This window comes from Centruroides vittatus, unplaced genomic scaffold (genome assembly GCF_030686945.1).
Source record: "Centruroides vittatus isolate TY-2023 unplaced genomic scaffold, ASM3068694v2 contig_375, whole genome shotgun sequence".
Classification (NCBI taxonomy): domain Eukaryota; kingdom Metazoa; phylum Arthropoda; class Arachnida; order Scorpiones; family Buthidae; genus Centruroides; species Centruroides vittatus.
In genome coordinates, this window is record NW_027122197.1 from 182425 (window position 1) to 203183 (window position 20759).

At 35.1% G+C, this 20759-nt stretch overlaps 1 protein-coding gene, 1 long non-coding RNA gene, 1 other non-coding gene and 1 pseudogene across 3 annotated transcripts; 2 read left to right on the forward strand and 2 right to left on the reverse strand.

The window, feature by feature from the left end:
• Positions 1–1689: 1689 nt before the first annotated feature.
• LOC136975577 (uncharacterized) lies at positions 1690–2436 on the forward strand. Its single transcript, XR_010880801.1, has 3 exons — positions 1690–1760; positions 1836–1925; positions 2260–2436. It is a non-coding gene; the product is annotated as an uncharacterized lncRNA (long non-coding RNA).
• A 4035-nt stretch (positions 2437–6471) lies between these two features.
• Positions 6472–7395, forward strand: LOC136975578 (transcription factor BTF3 pseudogene; annotated as a pseudogene).
• A 676-nt stretch (positions 7396–8071) lies between these two features.
• TRNAL-CAA (transfer RNA leucine (anticodon CAA)) lies at positions 8072–8187 on the reverse strand. Its single transcript has 2 exons — positions 8150–8187; positions 8072–8117 (listed from the first exon to the last, which is right to left on the reverse strand). It is a non-coding gene; the product is annotated as a tRNA-Leu (tRNA).
• A 7333-nt stretch (positions 8188–15520) lies between these two features.
• On the reverse strand, positions 15521–16081 carry LOC136975587 (general transcription factor II-I repeat domain-containing protein 2-like). Its single transcript, XM_067270671.1, has one exon. The coding sequence runs from the start codon at positions 16079–16081 to the stop codon at positions 15521–15523; it is 561 nt and encodes a 186-aa protein (XP_067126772.1).
• Between the last annotated feature and the right edge of the window lie 4678 nt (positions 16082–20759).

Sequence of the window (20759 nt, forward strand, 5' to 3'; positions counted from 1 at the left end):
TCATAATATCAGAAAAACAGAATATAACTAAACGAAGAGATTAATGCGAACACTCGGTTTCACAAACACTGAAAAAAAATGAGATTATTAATAATGTAATATATCTTTTCATTCTTTAAGACATTTATAAAACAATCCGTATAGTTTTAGCATGAAATTGGAAAGCAACATAAAAAATGCTGTTCCTATATTGAATGGTGAAATTATTCATCACGTGAATTATTACAGCGCATTTATTTTAATTTCTACAATACACTAGTGAAGTTGAAAGACGAACTCGGCACGCACACTCTCTTTTAAACTTTAGAATAACCGTTTAAAATTTAAATATAGTTTATATAATAATAAATATAATATATAAAAATCACTTATGTTCAGTTATTATATAAGGATTTGGACATCAATTACTTTTCCATTGAGTTATATAGATAATAGGATTATTAAGATGAAAAGCAGTACAAATATGTCATACATGACTACGCAATGTCTTAAATTATCGGAAAAAGCAATATAATAATTCCTAAGTGATTTCTTAAGAAATAACTATAAAATTAATGTTCACGATTTTATATAACGCTGATACTAATATATTGTTTCTCGTCAACCGGATACAGTCACTTGGCACTTCTTTAGTAAGCGAGCAGTTGCAATGTCTATACCAGACACAAATTATTAGGTTAAATGGCTGATAGCTGCGCTTATTGTATGATATGCCCAATATTAAATCTCTCTGCACTTTTCGGCAATTTAGTCCATACGCGTTGCAAACACCAAGAACTTAGCGAAAAACAGAATAAATGGTTGTCCGTTTACGGAAAATTGATACGTTTGCTGCCTATTATACAATTGACTGTGCTAACAGTGCAGAGATTTGCAACAGCCGACGATCCATGGTTTTGTAGTCCGGCAATAACAATGGCAGGAAGCGGTTTAAATAAGCCTTTCCTTTTGAGCATGGCTTATCTTGCAAGCGTTGCCATACTTTTATTGTATTATACTGGAGAAAAATATAAATTGTCTTTTGACTTAAGAATTTCAGGGTATGATGAAGAAAAAGATAAAATGAGTAAATGGCAGATAGGAATGTCTTATTTGTCTGGGTGTTTGTTAGTTTGTATATTAATCGGTTCACTCGCATTTTCATTTTACGTATTTAAGGCAGTAAATAAAGGATCAACATGGAAACGGGCTCTTGTCTGTTCCGTTGGTACTCATTTCATTTTAATTTCGGAATTCGAATTTTTAATGTGGTTTATTACTACATTCATGTTATTACTCGTAATGCTGTACGAAAGATTCAACGCATTATCGCAACAGTTGAGTTTGGTTGTAACCCAAAATCCAAAATATGAAATTAACGACATAATGCGAAAACACTGCGAGCTATGCGAATTAATTGAACAAATAAACGATAAATGGGGTAATACTTTTTTTATTATTTACGGAATTACCGCTTATATTATATCCTTTGCTGTCTATAACACAATATTCAGTACATCAGATAAATACGTACGAACTTTTCTTTTACTTTGCTCCATTCTCGCCATATGCTTGGTGGTAGCAATTTCACTTGTGGTATCTCGTATCTTCGTATCGGTAGGTTCGAAATAAAATAATTTTTTAAATATTAATTTTACTTAAGTGTAAAGTAATTATTGTTTCTTAAATTTATTTGTAATTCTCGACAACAGGCTTATGACTCTTTTCAAGAAATTAGAAAATTTAGCCTGATTCCTCTTCCGTTGGAAGTCAATCTGAAGGTAATTCGAAAATTTTAACTTTTTTAAAACTTTGAAATTAGAATACTGAATTTTTACTCTGAAAATTATTTACAGATGTTGAATTTTATGAAAAAATTTGGCGAAAATGAAATTGGATTCAGTTGTGGAGGTTATTTTATTGTTTCTACAAAATTTCCAATTCAGGTATTTTTATATTTTTATTAAAATAATTGATTGTATGATATGGCATACGTAAGGAGCGTGATTTTAGTGTTTTTTCCCACAGGTTTTAGGAATAAAATTTAAATTTAAACAACTTATTAAAAATGAATGAATAAATAATTATTTTATTAAAGAACGATATTTTATGGTGCTCTTAATTTTTACTCATTCTGACTATACTTTTTACATCATCCTCTTAGAGAATCTCTAACAAAATCATATGCAATTGATTATATCAAGTTTTTATAACTTTTGAAAATAATTTATGAAGTAATTTTTTTAAATTTAAATGTAATAAAACATTTTTATTTTATAGATGTATGAATCGCTGTTTAGTGCTTTCGAAATATTACTTAAGTTACGAGATATCTTCGAAGGAATCGACAAATCTTGTAAACCAGCTACTAAATCATTACTTGTTAATTCCACGAATAACATCAATATTTAGTTTAAAACTGTAGAATATAGAAATTGTTTAAACAATTATTCTAGAAAAGAGTCATATAACTAGATTAAACACTGTTACGTTTATAGAAATAACGTGAATATGCTCTGCAACACAGTGCACTTATGTCTGTTGTATTGATTTCGTATGTCAATTGTTTTTATAGATTGCTTAAGTGACTCATTAACATTATGCAAGAATTCATCAAAAGTATTATCATGCCACAATTTCGTTCCTCACGATAACGCCTCAATCGCAATATCAGAGACCAACATTCAATCTAATGTCTCAACCCATACAGTGCAACATAAATTTTGTAGTACAGGAATTATTAACTTTTTAATTCGTTGTTATTCATTGTTATCAAATATAGTAATTAAATTACTATAATTAAAGTATTTGTTTATAAAATTATTCTATCCTGTTCATTGTAATTTAAAAAATAAAAATATTCTATAAGAAATTACGTAAATTCTTTGCAAACATAGAAAACGAAACTGCAAATAAACTGAAATTATTCAAAATAATTGAAGTTTAAACTTATTATATCAGTACGAATTTCATGGGGGCGCAAGCCCATATTCTAATAAACTACTAAGAACAGGACGTTTAATGAGTATTTTGAATCGAGCAGTAATTAATTGTCTATTCTTGCGTTTTATATGTATTTCTTTGTTCTGCTTATGTTAAAATTAACATATTTATCTAAATTACACAATGTACGGTAAAACCTGTCCATAACGGAACCTAAATAAATTCAAATTGGTGTAAAGGAAACATTTTTTTTATAACGAAGAGATTTTTCTGTTAAAAAGGACCTGTTCAAATTGGAAGTCTACATAGAATAATAAACCGAATCGCACTGTACCTAATAAATTTACCAGATTAGTAAGTTTATTAGCAAATATTAGCATTACTGTGCAATTCGGTTTACATTTATTCGACCCACGAAATAATAGAATTAAGAAAAGTATGCTGGTAGGATTTAAAATATTTACTGAATTTTCTAATTATTTTATATGCGCTCTCAAAATAAAATGTTTGGCGTTCTGCGGTCTCGTGTCGCGGCGTAAAATCATCCTTTCGATATAGTCTACTCGATAATTCCGGTGGAATCGTTTCGTACGAGATGTTCAACAGCAAACAACAATACACGGGACAAATGTATTTTGTTGCGGTCACGGATATTAATTCATATAAATCAGTGTTGGAGGTAAATGTGAAACTTTTAACTGCAACACGTCGAGCAATTAACGCGAGTTAAGGTTCGAAGGAAGCAATGTTTAATCGCTTTCTTTCCGACGATGGCAATGCTAAAGGACAACAACGTCTTTCAGAACACAAGACTACGCATTTCTCTAAGACACGTAGCATGGAATGGGGAAGCGTCTTCAAAAACAGCGAACTGTTGTACACTTAAGCCTGTATTCCATATTACTTAAAAACAGAAACTCAGAAACAAAACTGAGACATACAATGTTTTCGTTTTAAGTTGATTCCACTAGCTTCTAAATGAACGTTCCGTAAAAATGCTCCACCTGTTGATCAGTTTTGTGATTGTTGTAGAGTCAAACATTGACGACGCTCCAGATTTTGCCACCCTTTCTCCGCATTTATTGACAATGAAATTGATGATCCATTCAAAACTTCGCCGAAATCATTGAAACAGTGACATTAATAAACTTACATTACATATTCGCTAAGCCATCTCTTAACCTCTTAACAGTGAAGGACGGAAATAGCCGTCCAAGGCGATCGAGTGGCAGTGGTCTTATAAATATCTTTTGTTCTGCTACCACTGACTAAACTCGCCGGAATCTTTGTTTCTCTCTATTGTAGCGATCTCTATGTATCTTTGTCTTCTGTTCTGCTTCGTTTCGTATTCAAAACATATCATAATTCAACGATTGCACTTTACGAGTTCAATGCAGTATATCAAACTTTATTACTATTCAATCCAAATTTCAGGCCAATCGCCGTCCATATCGTGTGTTTCAATGATCTCTTTTTGAATTCTTTACATTTTTTATCGTACGGACAATTATATTTTCTTACTCCTTCGATAAATAATTTGAAATCTGTTTGTTTTCTCATCCTTCTCGCTACACTGTACTATGATCAAACTATACCTGACTGATGCACGTTACTACGCGTCACAAATCTTTGCGTTTTTATTGGTTGCAGTACGACAGAAGCGCGAAGAGAGAATGGAATAGTTAAATAATTGTTATCTCTGCTTTCAGTCTTATTTCTGTCCAACTGAAAGATTCGTCAGTTTCGCTTTCAGGTTTATGATTTCGTCGCGGTAATGTGGACTCCAGGCTTTAGACTCTTGTCAGTAAAAACTTTCGTTACTTGTAATTTACTGTAAATAGTAATTGATGTTTAGAAACAGCTATAAGCGGTAACTTATTTCGAAAATTTAAACAGACTTTTCCTTCGGTATGCAAAAATCTTCGGTCGCTGCTTTTGATTCGAAATTTCTCGATGTGGAAGCATTCTGTGGAAGCAGCCACTCGCCTTTCCAAACGTCGGTGTTTGTTTCGTCGTAATAAAACCAGTCGCTTCGCAACTGCGATTAGATCTTGTGTTAGGGCTTTAGGCGTCGACCCATCGGAAAGCCTGTATAAATAGGCTTACCATAGTATTTTTCTTTTTTTTCAAACCGGGACCATTTTGCGAAAATACTCACAACAGAAAATACAGCCTACTACGATAAGTTCTTAGATTGAAAAGACTGTATAAAAATTCGTTAACAAAAAACAACGAGTTAAATGTAATTTTTAATAATTCAACTGCACCTACCTTATTATTATAAAGTTATTAATATCTATCACTTGTGTAAAATTCCTTGTTACTTAAATCGGTACCTTTAAAATATGACAATATATTTGAGGAAGTTCCTTTTGCTACAAGGCTTCTCTTATGCATCGCACTTTTCAAGTGATTTTTTAATGTTTGAACGCTCACCATGAGTTACTGAAAATTTTGAAAAGCACAGTTTGTATTTTAAATTGTCAATACGATCACAGACATTTTAAAAAACTGATAATCGTTTCTTTCAATCATCACTAAACACACGGTTTGTATTTGGCATTTTGGAAATTACATTAATTTAATTTACGATACAAAATAGTCGTAAATGCCAACTAGCAATTCGAACACGACTAGTTTCGTTTAAATAAATTGTCTCAGCAACTTAAGGTGTAGTCGAGTGGTCTATTTATCTAGACAACGTTAAAAGTACAGTCAAACCTGTTTTTATGCGGGGGATAGGGACCGCATTAAAAAAAACGCATTAAAAAAATCTCACGAAACTTCACGAATGGTTGTAAATAATAGTTTTCGCGACACAATTAAAAAATATTTTTTTTATGCGGTCAACAGGGACAGCATAAAAAAAGTCTCACATAGAAAATAACTCAAAACCGTACGAAATAGAATTTATTGACAACAGATGTCAGCACTTGACTGCATCGTCTGGTCTATCGTCTGTTTTACATATTTTTGTCCAGGTGGTGTTTTGTTGACTTAAAAAGTAAATTATTTCATTTTTCGCATATTCATGCAATAATATTACTATAATAAGTGCATTTATGCTATAATAAGTTTATTTAGCTATAATAAGTCAACGTAAGACATGACGAATCGCACGAGACTAGTTGCCAACTATACCGCACAAATTAAAAATTCGCATTAAAAAAATCGCACAAATAAAAATCGCACATAAAAAGAGCGCATAAAAACAGGTTTGACTGTATTTAGATCTAGATACAAAATATTTAGATTGGCAACAGTGGTGTAACAGAGGAGATTATTCAGTTGCAAAATCGCCATTTTACCCGATGCTGCACGATTTTTACTTCTTGCATATTCGGCACTTTTAAAATTTTACCAAACAACCGGGATAAAATGACAATCTGGCCGGGACGCAGGGATCACATCATCAAACCGGGACAATCCAGGTCAAAACGGGATGTCTGGTAAGCCTATGCATAAACGTTTCAGGGAAATACCGTGCTCCATTGATTAGGCAGCAGTCGCCTCTGCTAAATCACGTCAGAATGGCCGAGCGAACCCATTTCTCGTAGCGAATATTTTGTATTCGCTTTGTATCTTTTAATAATGGAAATTTCCAAAATGGCGTGAAGATATTGAATAAAATTGTCGTTTTAAGTTTAAGATTTAAGAAACATGAATGTTGAAAAACTGAATTAGTTGCAAGCCCAGGTTCGAATTGGTGGTAAGAGAACAGCCAGAAGGAAGAAGAAAGTTGTACACAGAATTGCAACTACTGATGACAAGAAATTGCAAAGTTATTTTAAAAAGTTGGCTGTTAACAACATTCCTGTTATTGAGGAGGTAAATATGATAAAAAAAATGGTTCTGCAATTCATTTCAATAATCAAAAAGTACAGGCCTCCTTGGCTCATAATACTTTTGCCATTACCGGTCATGCAGAAAATAAACAAATTACTGAAATGCTCTCTGAATTCTGAATCAACTTGGAGCAGAAAGTTTGACACATTTAAAACGATTAGCATGTATCCAGAATGTAGGATGTGGCATTGGCAAAACAGGTATGGAATTAGATGATAATGATGACGATGAAGTTCCAGATTGGGTGGAAAATTTTGATAAACCATCTAAAACTGAGGGATTATAGGTTATCAATGCAAAGTTATGGCAGTTTAATGTAAAGTGTAGCTTTTGTTCTTGCCGATTTAAAATTATTAATATTGTTAAAGCTTTGATTCAAATAACTTTTTAAAATTTGAAATGATGTATGGGATATTTTTATTAATTTACTTGTTACTGCAGTAACTATTTTGTTTACATTTAGTTAATCTGAAAAAAAAATAGTTACGATCAGTGTTGGTTTCTACATTAATGCTGATGGACTTTATAGAAATGTTTTATATTTGAGAACTAAAAATAGATCTTCTGACTAGTTTTATGAAAGAATTACAGTACTTTTGACAAGTTGTCTTATTTTTGAAGCTAGTTTCTATAAAAATAAATATAAATTTGATAAATTATTTTAATGTTTTACATCTTTATTGTGATTATATTTTATGATTGAAATTCATTTTACTGTAATTTGTTAGAATAACAAAGAAATCCATACATGAATATATACTCCATGCAGTTTGCAGAATATATATATATATATATAAACATTCAAAATTTAATACTGTAATGTTAGACGAAAATTCAGAATTAATAAAATAATCAACCTTTCACAAAAAAAAAAAAAAAAAAAAAAAGGTCAGAATGGTCGAGTGGTCTAAGGTGCCTTTCCTATAAATGTAGCAATATGTATTCCAGTTGCACGGTTGAAGCGTGGGATCTAATCTCACTCCTGACACGAAGTATTATTTTATTTCAGGTCGATTGAAAATCTTTCTTTTACTGTGATGTATATTTGCGCCTTAAAGACATTCCTTTGTAATTGTTTTGATTCGAAATTGTAATGATGAGTATGTCAGAAGTTTCGACTTCTTGAATTCTGTTTATCGGCAATCTCAAAGTACAATAAAGTTTTTGAAACAGTTCGATGCGTCGATCAGAAACACTGCTTCGCACACGCACACGAGTGGCAAAAGAATGCCTTCCAAGCGCAAACAAACGTCACACTAAACGAAACATTTTCAATCCACCGAACGTAAAAAAAAAATTATAGTGTCAGGAGTGGGATTCGAACCCACGCCCACTAACGTGGACCAGAATGCACGTTCCTGCATTTACAGGAAACGTCTCCCTTGAGTCTGGCGCCTTAGACCGCTCGGCCATCCTGACATAGCTTAACAGACGCGATTGCTGCCTAATCAATGGAGCAAGGTATTTCCATGCGACGTTTATGCAGGCTTTCCGATGGGCCAACGTCTAAATCCCTAACACAAAATTTAATCGCAGTTGCGAAGCGACATTGTTGTCCGGGCCGAGAAATTTTCTCTCATTTTATTACGACAAAACAAACACTGACGTTTTCAGAGAAAGATAAATCGCTGCTTCCACACCGCACAAAACGTTTACATCGAGAAATTTCGAATCGAAAGCAGCGACCGAACATTTTTGCGTATTGAAAGTTACAAATATGGATTTTCGATATGAGTGATCGCGTATTGTTGTTTCTAAACGCGAATTGGTTTTTACTGTAAATTACAAGTAATGGAATTTTTTATTGAGAAGATTCTAATTGCTGAACGTTGAATCAAGGATCGTTTTTCCATTTTCACACCCTGATGAGGTATTGGAAGTTTTTCACGTCTCTTACAATAAGAAACTTTTTCTGTTATTTTTTTTTGATAACATTACGTTAGTCTAAGTGTAGAAGAATTCGTCGTTTTCGGAGAAGCTTACACATTCCATACTATGTGTGTCAGTGAAACGAATACTTCTGTGTTCTGACCGACGTGTCTGTCCGTCCTGTTGCATTGCAACCGTCGGAAGAAAAACAATAAACTAACCTTTTCCGCCTTCGGACCATAATTCGTCTATATTTGCGCGACGTATTGCAGTACGAGCTTCACATTCCCCTCTATCTATTTTGAAAGATCTGGTCGATCGCTACACAGCAAAGCGATTCTAAATGAAACGCTAAATGCTGTTTGTACTGTTTTGAAAATTATGGAAAATGAATACTGTGCTTTATATCCAGTGATATATTTTACAAATATGGAAGCATTCAAAATACACTTTGCTGGAAAAATCAAAGGCTTACATATATTATAAAATAATATAATACAATTTTAATTACTACATAAACGTTTATTTGAAAACAATATTCCAGTTATACTTGTATAATAATTATACTATTTATACAACTCGATTTTAAAATTGCACGACGCCTCTTTAAGCGATACTGTGGTTGAAAAAACCTTGCTGTATATGTTAGTGCAGTGATCTTCAAACTGTTTTATGGCGTACTCCTAAGACGAAAATAATTATAAGTTGTACCCTGTATAATATAATACAATATAATATAAATCGTTTTGATTAAGTAACACAAAATAAAAACATTGTGTTTTGACCGGTGAAGCGTAGCCATATGTTTAAAAATCTATTGTTTTTGGGTACTCGAATACATATTAGGACAAGGAATTGGAAGGAACGTTGAGTCTAAATGTATCTCACTCGTCTGCAATAAAAATTTCAAATAAATTAGAAAAATGTACATATAAAATGTATGTTTTTGGAATAAATTACTGAGAAAAAGTTGCGAAATTTTTACCCCTCGGTAGGCGTACCCCACTTTGAAGACCGTATACAAAATTAAATGTTTATATTTAAGATTTACAAGAAAATTCCAGAAAAATTGTTTTTAGAATTTTCTTGTAAAATTTTGATGTATTTATTGTCCTGGCTATTTACTACTGGGGACTTCTTGCCGAATCTCCATACTTTCTCTCTGTATAACAGCCAGTAAAAAGGAAATTTGTTTTTCTGTATTCTGATTACGTTGAATATTTCCTGTAGCATTTAATTTTATTGAACCTTTATTAAATATAATGATGACTTGATGAAGTGTTTTAAATGCACAGTAGTTTGTATTCTGGTGAATTTCATTAAAAAAGAAGTGTTGTTACAGTTCAGAGAGCTACACGATATTACTAAATCTAATTATAAGCAGACATTTAATCCATTTAGTGGTTTAAGGAATGGAAATAGAAATATGAAGTGGAAAATACCGTTAAGTACATTATAATGAGTGGTTCAGAAACGAATATTAAGCCGAAATAATTCTATATATGTTATTAACTGTCATAGGTTATAAATTTAAGTCGCCTTATGTTTTATTTTATTCATAATTCCATCTCATAATCTTACAATATTATTTTTTTTTATAGAATAATTCATTTTTAAGCAATATGTCTCTTCATAAATCTATTTTATTTTCACTTTTAACTAATCTTATATATAAAACTAGCTGACCCGGCCACGCGTTGTTGTGGCTCAAAATGTACCTATTATAAATGTATAACACTTCCTTCATGGGGGAATTTCAAAATATCCTTTCTTAGTGTACACTCTCTTGACATACCTTATTAAAACGCAAAAAATCGCATCTAAAATAGTATAATAGAAGCCGAGTTCTTCACGGTAAGCCTTAATCCTGTCCATCTTTCCCCAGTGGGGGGAATCTCGGCATGTATATTATATAAAAACACGTGCGTATTTGAATGCAATGTTGAGTCAAAATTTCAAAGGAATTGGTAGGAACAAACGAACGTTATATTTTATTTATATAGATAGATAGAAAATGATCTGCTTTAGTCCATTCTCACAGAAAGGCATAATGCCTCACAGAAAAGCAAACTTAGGTCGTCGGAGTTAGCGCCATCTGTTGGACATAAAAGCCGTAATCCTAGATGATATCTTTTAATTTATATGAATGTTTAACGGAATAATATATAGCCTATGTCCACCCTGAAGGTCCATTCTAAATATTGGTGAAAGAATTTTTGAAATCGGATAAAAACAAAAAATTTTGTCCAAAAATTAAAAAAAAATGTTAAGGGTGAACAACCCTTATCACTTAGGGGTATGAAAAATAGATAGTAGCCGATTCTCAGACCTACTGAATATGCATATAAAATTTGGTAAAAATCGGTAAAGCCGTTTCGGAGGAGTAAGGTAACTAACATTGTGACACGAGAATTTTATATATAAGATTCTCGTGTCACAATGTTTGTTACCTTACTCCTTTGAAACAGCTTTACCGATTTTTACCAAATTTTATATGCATATTCAGTAGGTCTTAGAATCGGCTACTATCTATTTTTCATACTTCTACACCATTTCCCCCCTTTCAAAAATATATTTATATATGGATTAAGGCTTTTATGTCCAACAGATGGCGCTAACTTCCGACGACCTAAGTTTGCTTTTCTGTCAGGCATTATGCTTTTCTGTGAGAATGGACTGAAGCAGATCATTTTCTATCTATCTATATAAATAAAATATAACGTTCGTTTGTTCCTACCGATTCCTTTGCAATTTTGACACAACGTTGCATTCGAATACGCACGTGTTTTTATATAATATACATGTCGAAATTCCCCCCACTGAGGGGAGATGGACGGGATTAAGGCTTACGGTGAAGAACTCGGCTTCTATTATACTATTTTACATGCGGTTTTTTGCGTTTTTAATTGCGTTTTAATAGGTTACGTCAACAGAATATACACTAAAAAGGGATTTTTCGATATTCCCCAGTGGGAAAAGTGACGGGATTAAGGCTTACTGTGAAGAACTCGGCTTTTATTATACTATTTTAGATGCGTTTTTGACTGCGTTTTAATCGGGTACGTCAAGAGAATGTACACTAAGAAGGGATTTTTTGAAATTCCCCCCACGGGGGAAGTGTATACATTTATAATAGATACATTTTGAGCCACAACAACGCGTGGCCGGGTCAGCTAGTAATTTATAATTATGAAAAGAAAGCAAGTATTGTACCAGTATATTTTATAAACCACACTCACTACATTCTATTTTATTTAACGTATAACGAGTTCAACAACGTTCACAGTACGATAAACAACCGATAAGCTTGTAACTACGACCCAAAACTGACAAATGCAGTTGCCACCATTGGCGCTGTTCGCAGTAGCGCCATAATTCAGAACTAATATTTATTTGGGAGCTATGCTCTTGTCTCGTATGCCAGATTGACAACTAATAACCGTTTAATTGCACAGAAAAGAGTACATGATACAATCTTCGAGGTATTAAATTAACTGATCTATATCGTAGTGGTTGCGCGAGAGAGTTTACATAAGATTCGCGTGGACATAAATACCTGTAGTTTGGAAGAATTGTTTGTAGACCTGATGCAGGAAAAGATTTGGTCTGTCCCAAAGGAAGATTGACTAAACCAAGAGGTTGGCACGTTAGAAGATTTCTGGATAATGTTCCGGGTCAGAGTCGATCGTATATCCATTTCGGAGGCATAGAGTTAATTCGCGACGACTTCCGTTATAGGACCTGGTGGCGACTTGTTGAGTCAGAGAGGAATGAGAGCTGTGATATTCTGGCCACCTTTTTATTGTTGTTTCACTATCGTTCTACCCACAACACCAATAATTCGTAAGGAAAAAGGGAGATAGTTTACAGCGACGAAAGAGTCGATGAATATTACGTGGTTTTGAGTAATCGTGCAGGTGTCTGCAGACACGTGCCACCAGGGCCGGCCTTCTCGATAAAGGGGCCTGGGTGCAAGAAACTATTTGGGCCCAAATGTTTTTCTAAAATAAAAAAATTTACAAACACGAACATATATTAATGCATGTTTATTTAAAGCGTGATTTTGTTCTTGCTAATACATTAATTACTTCAGAAAAATTACTAAAAATACTGCATTCTTGATAATGTTGGGGCCCCCTCAATCGCGGGGCCCCGGTGCGTAGCATCCGCCGCACCCCCCCGATGGCCGGCCCTGCGTGCCACGTGCAGCAAAAGGAGGTGAAAAAGGGTCGTGCATTGATGTCTTTTTTGCGTCCGTTTTTACGTACTTGAAGCTATCGGGGATCCAATTTATCGCTTTTGTCTGTGACATTTAACCCGAAGAGAGAGTTTCGACCGTCGATTATAGACTGTAGGTCGATTAACACGATGTTAATATAAACAACCTAGAGTCAGTCAGCGAAATTGAGAAACTATTGTCAAACCTTACGATAATTAATAGGAAAGAACTGTCAAATTCACAGAAATTTATGTCATAATATTTCACCTTCAAGACAGCAACGTCAACAATTCGACCAAAGAATGTCTGTAACAATCCGTGACGGCTGGATATGGACCCGGCACAGCTGACAGGTGTCCATATTAATCTTCAACTATTTGACAGTTCTTACCCCTCAAAATTAGTATAAAAAAGGGCGCACACCCGATTGCCCGGGCGGCGTCCAAGCAACTGACAAGAACTGATCAACTCCATCAACTCCGTCCAACCAACGCACCTAAACGAAGACAAGCAACGAGGTAAATTTAGCTTTACTTACTTAAGACCTTTCTCCCCCCCCTTCAATTGACCGCGAGTTAGCTTTATATAATCGGAAATTGAAAGGGGATTAGATCTCTTGAATGTCGCGAACGCCGACGCCCCTCTTCCAACGTTTTGTCTTGTATCACTCGTTTATGTAACCACTTAGTTAATGTTGTTATTAAATTTATTTGATTAATTAGGCGAGAGTGATTACTCGTGTATCGCCGACGCCTCATCGACTTATCCGCAACCTCCCACTCGACTTTTGCCCTCCTAAATTGCCGTCATCTGACCCCGTGAGCGGGACTCACCTCTCCGTCGTCGGATAACGGGTTAAGCCTTGACTCTTAACTCCCGATTCTCACAGGAGCCAATTGCTTCATTGGCTCCTGTGAGAATCGCAGTAGCCAATGAAGCAATCCAGCATATTTTGATTACACCGTAAGATGACCTGACTAGTTTTGCGTCAAAAGTGCGAACTGAGAGCTCTATGGACAGAAGTTAGAGCGCATCGAGAGAGGAAGGTGGCCCATATCTCACCGAGCGATCCTCAAAGACCCAGTATAGCGGTAAGCAAAAGTCTTATGACGGCGAGGAAGAAACCTATGCAAAAATTGCGAGTTAACCCCGTAAGCCGAAGTGGAAGTCTTTCCTTCTCTTGAGAGTGCATGTTCTCCTCATGTATCCCAAAAATGGGAAGGAGAATAGCGACACGGTCCATGTCGCGTAAAGAAAAATATCAACTATGCCAAAATATCAACTATCCTGTGAGTTCCGATATTAAAACGGCAGATCACGGCTGGAAGGTCAAAGGATCACGGGAAAGCGTCTCTTTTGCCACCGAAAACGTGCAAACTGACAATTTCTCAGGTAGTAAAAGATAAACAACAGCATTAGTTGTCAAAATATCTATGATGAAATCGAAAAAAAATTTTGTAAAAGTCCGGGTTCTCACATAATTAAGCTTGTTTTTTTACTTTTCCGGCTCTGTTATATATAACAGAGGAGAAGTATAGCGATCGGTCAAAAAAATCATCTTCCCAATACTTTTATATTTTTGGGCTCCAGACCTTGAAACGTTGAGAAATACAAAAACACTGGGATTGTATGTATGGATATTACTGCGTGAGGGGTTCACTTACTTTGAAGCTGAAGCACTTTTTGTCGAAAAATTTCTGAAATTTTTGAATTCTGGTTACATTACCTGGAGTGCAAAGGGCCACAACATTACAAATTCCTCTTTGGATGTTCAAAAATACAGATTACATTACTTTAGAATAAATGAATGATTCGACATTTCTATAATTTTATTTATTAGAAAAAAGAAAGCATTATTTTAATTAAGTTTTTTAAGTTAAATATTTCAAACCAATTAATGTTTTTATGTAACACGTGACGTGAAAATATGACGGGATTGTAATACTTCACACGTTCTTAACAACATATTTTAGCAATACATAACGAATTGTTAGAATGTATTGTTGTCTTTTTATATTGTAGGTGGCCATTCTTAAGCATAAATTTCTTCGAAAGGTCCGCGTTTCTTTGAGATTTCGCGAAAAAATTGTGATTAAGTGAACTTCAGTAATGTGCAGGAGGCAGAAAATGCTCTCTGTGTCGCTTTCCTCAAGCCCGCTAGCGTAAAGAGATGGAATCTCTCTTCGGCCTTTTTTACTCGAGTTATTCTTTACTCAAACTAACTCTTTGTGTCTCGCATCTTTAACGCCCGTAAAGAGGCAAACCGGAAATGGAGAGGGCCTTCAGTGTCCCGCTTTATGAAATCCCGCACAGGGCAAGTATTTTTTTTTTTTTTTTTTTTTTTTTTTTTTTTTTTAATGAGTTTCAGCATGAGATTGAACTAAATTTTGTAGCCCTAACGTGTATTTCATTATGACCAGGTGTATTTATAGATTTCTGTCTTTTTTTATTACTAGTTGTTGTAATATTGCATCCCTTAGTTTAGATCAGTGGTGGGCAAACTTTTTAAATGGGGGGCCACAAAATTTAAGAAATTCTAGAGGAGGGCCAGAATTATAGAAAAAATGCATTTTGTGTTAAAGCTTTTAATCATAATATTATAAAAACATTACAGCATTACACACAAATGTTACAAATTACCTTTTACCTTAAATAATAATTAATTTAACTTTTATTCGAAGGCCCTGCCATGGTAGGCGTGTGAGACATATGGAATTGTTTTTGATTTTCCATAATATTTTCGAAAGCAGGTTCCAGCTGTGACGAAGCAACTTTCAGCAGTGCGAAAAGGTGTTCATCAGTCAATCGGTTTCTGATTGAGTTTTTCCGCAATTTCATGGTCGAAAAAGTCTGTTCGCACACATAAGACGACGCAAACATCGCCATAATTTTCTGGGCGTGAGCAATCATCTTTGGGAATTCAGCTTTCCGCAGTGCTCTATAAAAATCTAGTTTTGTGGAATTCAAGAACAATTGCTTTAAATGGGTACTGCACTGCATTTCAATAATTTTCAACTGCAATTCTGCAGATACATTTTCCGGATCTACATTAAACGGCATCGAGAAAACATCTAGCGATGATTGAATGTTCTTAAAATCTTGAAACCTAGTTTCAAATTCTGTGTGAAGTTTTTTCAACGCCTGACTGAATTCTTTTAGTTTGTTCTCACTCACTGGTGACATGGATTTTAAACGCAGAAAGTGAGTTAAATCGTTCTTCGCCATGTAGTTATAAAACAGAAAAAGCTGAGTTTTAAATGATTTCAGACAACCCCAAGTCTCATCTATAAATTGGTTCTTTCCTTGCAATTTTTTATTTAATTTGTTATAGTGTTCGAGCAAATCGGTAAAAAATGCAAAATCGGTATGCCAATCTTTGTCTTCGAAGATTTGGAAATCAGACCATTTGTCTGTTTTATTCTTTAAGAAATCTTGTATTTCCTCTTTTAAATTTCAAACCCGTTCAAATGCATATCTACAACTTAACCATCTTACTTTCGTGTGGTAAAGAAGGTCAGAATAATCTGCGTCGACTTCAATCAGAAATTCTTGGAATTGTCGGTGTACCAAGCCCCGAGATCGAATCGTATTAATTAGTTTTAAAACCACATTAAGTACATGGGTAATATCTATTGCAGCTTTACAAAGGATGTCCTGGTGAATTATACAATGTAAAAATACAACATCGTAATTAGCATTCTGGTACCGAAAAATACCTGAAAATCCCGCGTTTTTTCCAACCATATTTAGGGCTCCATCTGTAGTTATATTGCATTATTTTGAAATAGGCGCATTTAAATTTTGAAGACCTTCGGAAAATTCGTTATAAATTATTTGCCCCGTCGTTTTTCCTTTTATCGATTGCAAACAAGCTAGCTCTTCAGTAATATTAAATTCGTCGTCAACGCCTCTAATGAAGATTAATAATTGAGCAGTGTCACTTCTATCCGTACTTTCATCCATCGTCACGGAAAAATATTTAAAGTTTTCTCTATACGCTGCCTAAATTGAGTCGACAAGTTTGATGCAATGGCATCAATTTGCGTTGTTACTGTTTTTCGCGATAAGCTGACAGACTCAAACTTAAAATTTTACTCATACTCACCATACAATGTTTTACAAATTCTCCTTCCGAGTATGGTTTGTTATTTTTAGCTATTTTATAAGCCACAACATATCCAGCCAGTGTAGAAGCCTTTTGAGCAGTGTTTTGCTTTATAAACACATTCCGTTGAGCAGATATTGTTTTTTTTTAGGTTTTCCGCATTTACCTTTTTTTCTGCGTCATTCATCAAAGCATATTTGGTTTTTGAATGTTTGGTGTTGAAATGACGAGCAAGGTTAAAATCTTTAAATACCGCCACTGCTTCATTACAAATAAGACATACTGGCTTACCGTTGTATTCCGTAAAAAAGTATTTCCAAGCCCACTCTTCTTTAAACAGACGACACTCGGAATCGACTTTTCGTTTTTTATACGCCATTATCCCAAAAGCGCAGATTTTTTTATTTAACGATTATGAATGTAAAGCGTTACGCGAACAAGCAAGAACAAGAGACAAAATTAACGTTAAACGTGCGGCTCGGTCAGTGACAGCTGGCGAGTGGCGAGTGGCGACTGAGTTCACTCGCCCCCGCCGCTCGCGCCTCTCATTTCACCACGCTTTGCGCCCCGTATTACGCAACACATGAACTACGCGGCTAGTTTAGCTTCACCTATAGGTTATGCATCTATTATTCTACTAAGTAGAATCTACTTTATACTTCTCGACCGTCAAAACGTAATTATAGCGGGCCATATACTATCCATGTCGATGGACCCTCGGCGGGCCGGATTAAATACTTTCGCGGGCCGGAGTTGGCCCGCGGGCCGTACTTTGCCCATCACTGGTTTAGATAGTAATAATACGAGTGTGTTTCGAATAGCTGAATTTGGAGTATTCAGGGTAATTATAAATATTTTCATTAGGAAGAACTCTACTCGACAAGTGATGTCGGTCACTTGTGAAGTAGCATTCTTTCCAACTAATGGTGGAACTCCGAAGCAGCCACCTCCACGTGGTGAGTTCTGGGTTGTCGTTCGTGTGGAAATGACGAACGGCAGGCGAAGAGCTGCTTGTTCCATTTTATCCATTCGGCCGCAGCTGGGAAGCTTTCTTATGCCGTTTGATGTTAAAAGCCCAAAGTGTTTTGGTGTTTTGCTGAAAAAGTCGAGTACAAAATCAAATTTAAATTTATTATAAACTGCTGATAAGTAATTTACAATTGTCCCGCCTGTGATTTATTAATTCTAAAATTGAAATATTTTGTTAAATACATTCTATTATTTGAGTAAATATAAAATTGAAAACTTGACCGACGGTAATACATTTAATTCTTGTATAAATAAATATATAAAACAACGTTTTATATATTTATTTATACGGCGGTATTTTATTACGGCGGTAGCAGCCTACAAAGAAAGGTCGCCTCCGTGGATGTGAAAATGAGGACTTGTCGGAAGGTAGCGAACAACAGATGATAAACGTAAACAAAGTAATTTGTTAAAACGTTGTTTTATATATTTATTTATACAAGAATTACATTCTATTATATTAACTCCTTGGGACTCCGGCGAATTAAATACTTTTTAATTTTAATGTAGTTAAACATAAAAACGAAAAAAAAATTATAGAAATGTGTTAATTTTGAAGAAAAAGCTTCAAAGTATAATTTCCTTTGTCTCGCCTTAGCGCGAAACTTGACACCGATGTGTCATTGTTTACACAGCTGGATGACCTTGAGAACAGCTGGTGTCGTCTTTCGCGGGACATTCTCATGAAACTCTCGGGAGGAGAAGGGTAAAAAGTAGGGTGAATACTAGATGGCGGTATATTTCTAAATATTTTTTTAAAATTACGATTTTAATTGAAATTTCCGACCCCCCCGACTTAATTAAACGTATATATAATAAAATCTATTAATTAAAAAAATTAAAAAACTATTGGATGCTGTTTTTGACATCAGAAAATAGCTTTAAATAACTTTACCGAAGTAAAATCGACGCACTAGAACTTTAGAAAGATGAATAAAGTTTTATAAAAAAATCCCATAAAAAAACCATTAAGCGTTAATTGCGTGTCATTAAAGGTTAATTAAACTCGCAATAAAATTTTTTCGCGCGGGTAAAAATTTTTCAAAAAATTTGGAGACTTAGAAAACATCCGAAAAATCAAAAAAAAAAAAAAATTTTTTTAGGGGTCCTAAAGGACCCCATTTTTTGTAACGCTATACAACTTGCCCGAGATATCTCGGGCTAAGGGCTGAACGCGTTAAGACACCAAACGTTAGGTCAGAGACCTACGATTGTATGTTTCTGCCAATTCCTTTTTGTTTTCAGCCAACTTCAGTTGGTTACCGGCCATATTCGGCACGAGACCGGAGTACAGCTAGTTCTGTCAGATAAGACTTGCAACTACTCCTATCTGAGGGCAGCTGGCCTTAGATAGAAGTGGTTTGTCTCCTGTCTCCAGCTGCAATCCAAACTTGGATTGTAAACGCTGCATTTCAGCAGCGTCGTTCTGCGCTCTTTATGGAAGTGCTCCATCGAACAGTGGCTGCAAGTCTGAGCATCGAACCTGCAATCGCGGGAGATATGCTCAAATTCCTAGCAATTGTAACACCTACTCAGGGCAAAACGTTGCCGGACCCGGCTTCTGGTTCACTCACCACGGACCTTGCCGCTTTCAAGGAGCCTTTTAAATAGGGGAGTTGTTATTTCATTGAGGTGGTTTTCTTTTCCTTTAATGGAGAACTTCAGTTTCAGATTGTCAACATTCATGCGCAAATCGTAACCAATCGTAATCATAGCCAATGCCATTTTGTCTTTACTGATGTCTTCTTGGACATCGTAAATAAAAACTCTTGGATGATGCTTTTTCATCAGTCGGAAGACGACCGCCTCATTCAAAGCTTTTCTTTTCGTCAATTTCTTTTGGGGTACGTGGATCTCCCTTTGGGAGGCACAGCTATAAGAACTCCATTCCACCTAACTCGGCGGATGCTCTTCACCTCTACTTTTAACTTGGCATAGTTCATATTTTTCTTTACACGGACATGGATCGTGTCACTATTCTCCTTCCCATCCTTGGGGTACATGAGGAGAACATGTACTGTCAAGAGAAGAAAAGGTTTCCACTTCGGCTTACAAGGTTAACTTGCAACCTTTGCATAGGTTTCCTTCTTCGCCGTCATAAGACTTTTGCTTACCGCTATACTGGGTCTTTGAGGATCGGTGGGTGAGACATGGGCCACCTTTCCTCTCTCGATGCGCTCTGACTTCTGTCCATAGAGCTCTCAGCTCGCACTTTTGTCGCAAGACTAGTCAGGTCATCTTACGGTGTAATCAAAATATGCTGGTTGGCAGAACCTACTGTCTTTTGACAGCGGTTGTCAGTCCGGCCTAGGAAATCTGCCAGCGCCTCCGAAATGACCTCAATCTCGGAGGCGCTGGCTTTGCTGAATTCTGACCATTGATACTACACTACATTGAGGCAGTCCCTTCTTGCCATTTGGCTGAGGATGGGTCTCTCTGCTCACTGACCGATGAAAAAGTTTTGTGATAAATTTGTTTTACGATTATTCCTGAAATTTATCATATAAGGTCTATCAAAATGCGCTGCAGATAACAGCTGAATATTCCAGTAAAAAAAATTTTGAAAAGTAAATTACAGAACATGCAAAAATATTATGTTGCTGCTTTCCGTAAATAAATGATCATTGAAAATATGATTCGACTATTAAACAATTACTTTTTGAAATAATCTGTATATATAATCGAGACGAGTTGATAATAATAATAATAATAATCAGTGCAGAGCCCAAACGGTTAGGAGTTGAAAGTTGAAATTTGATACACAGTTAG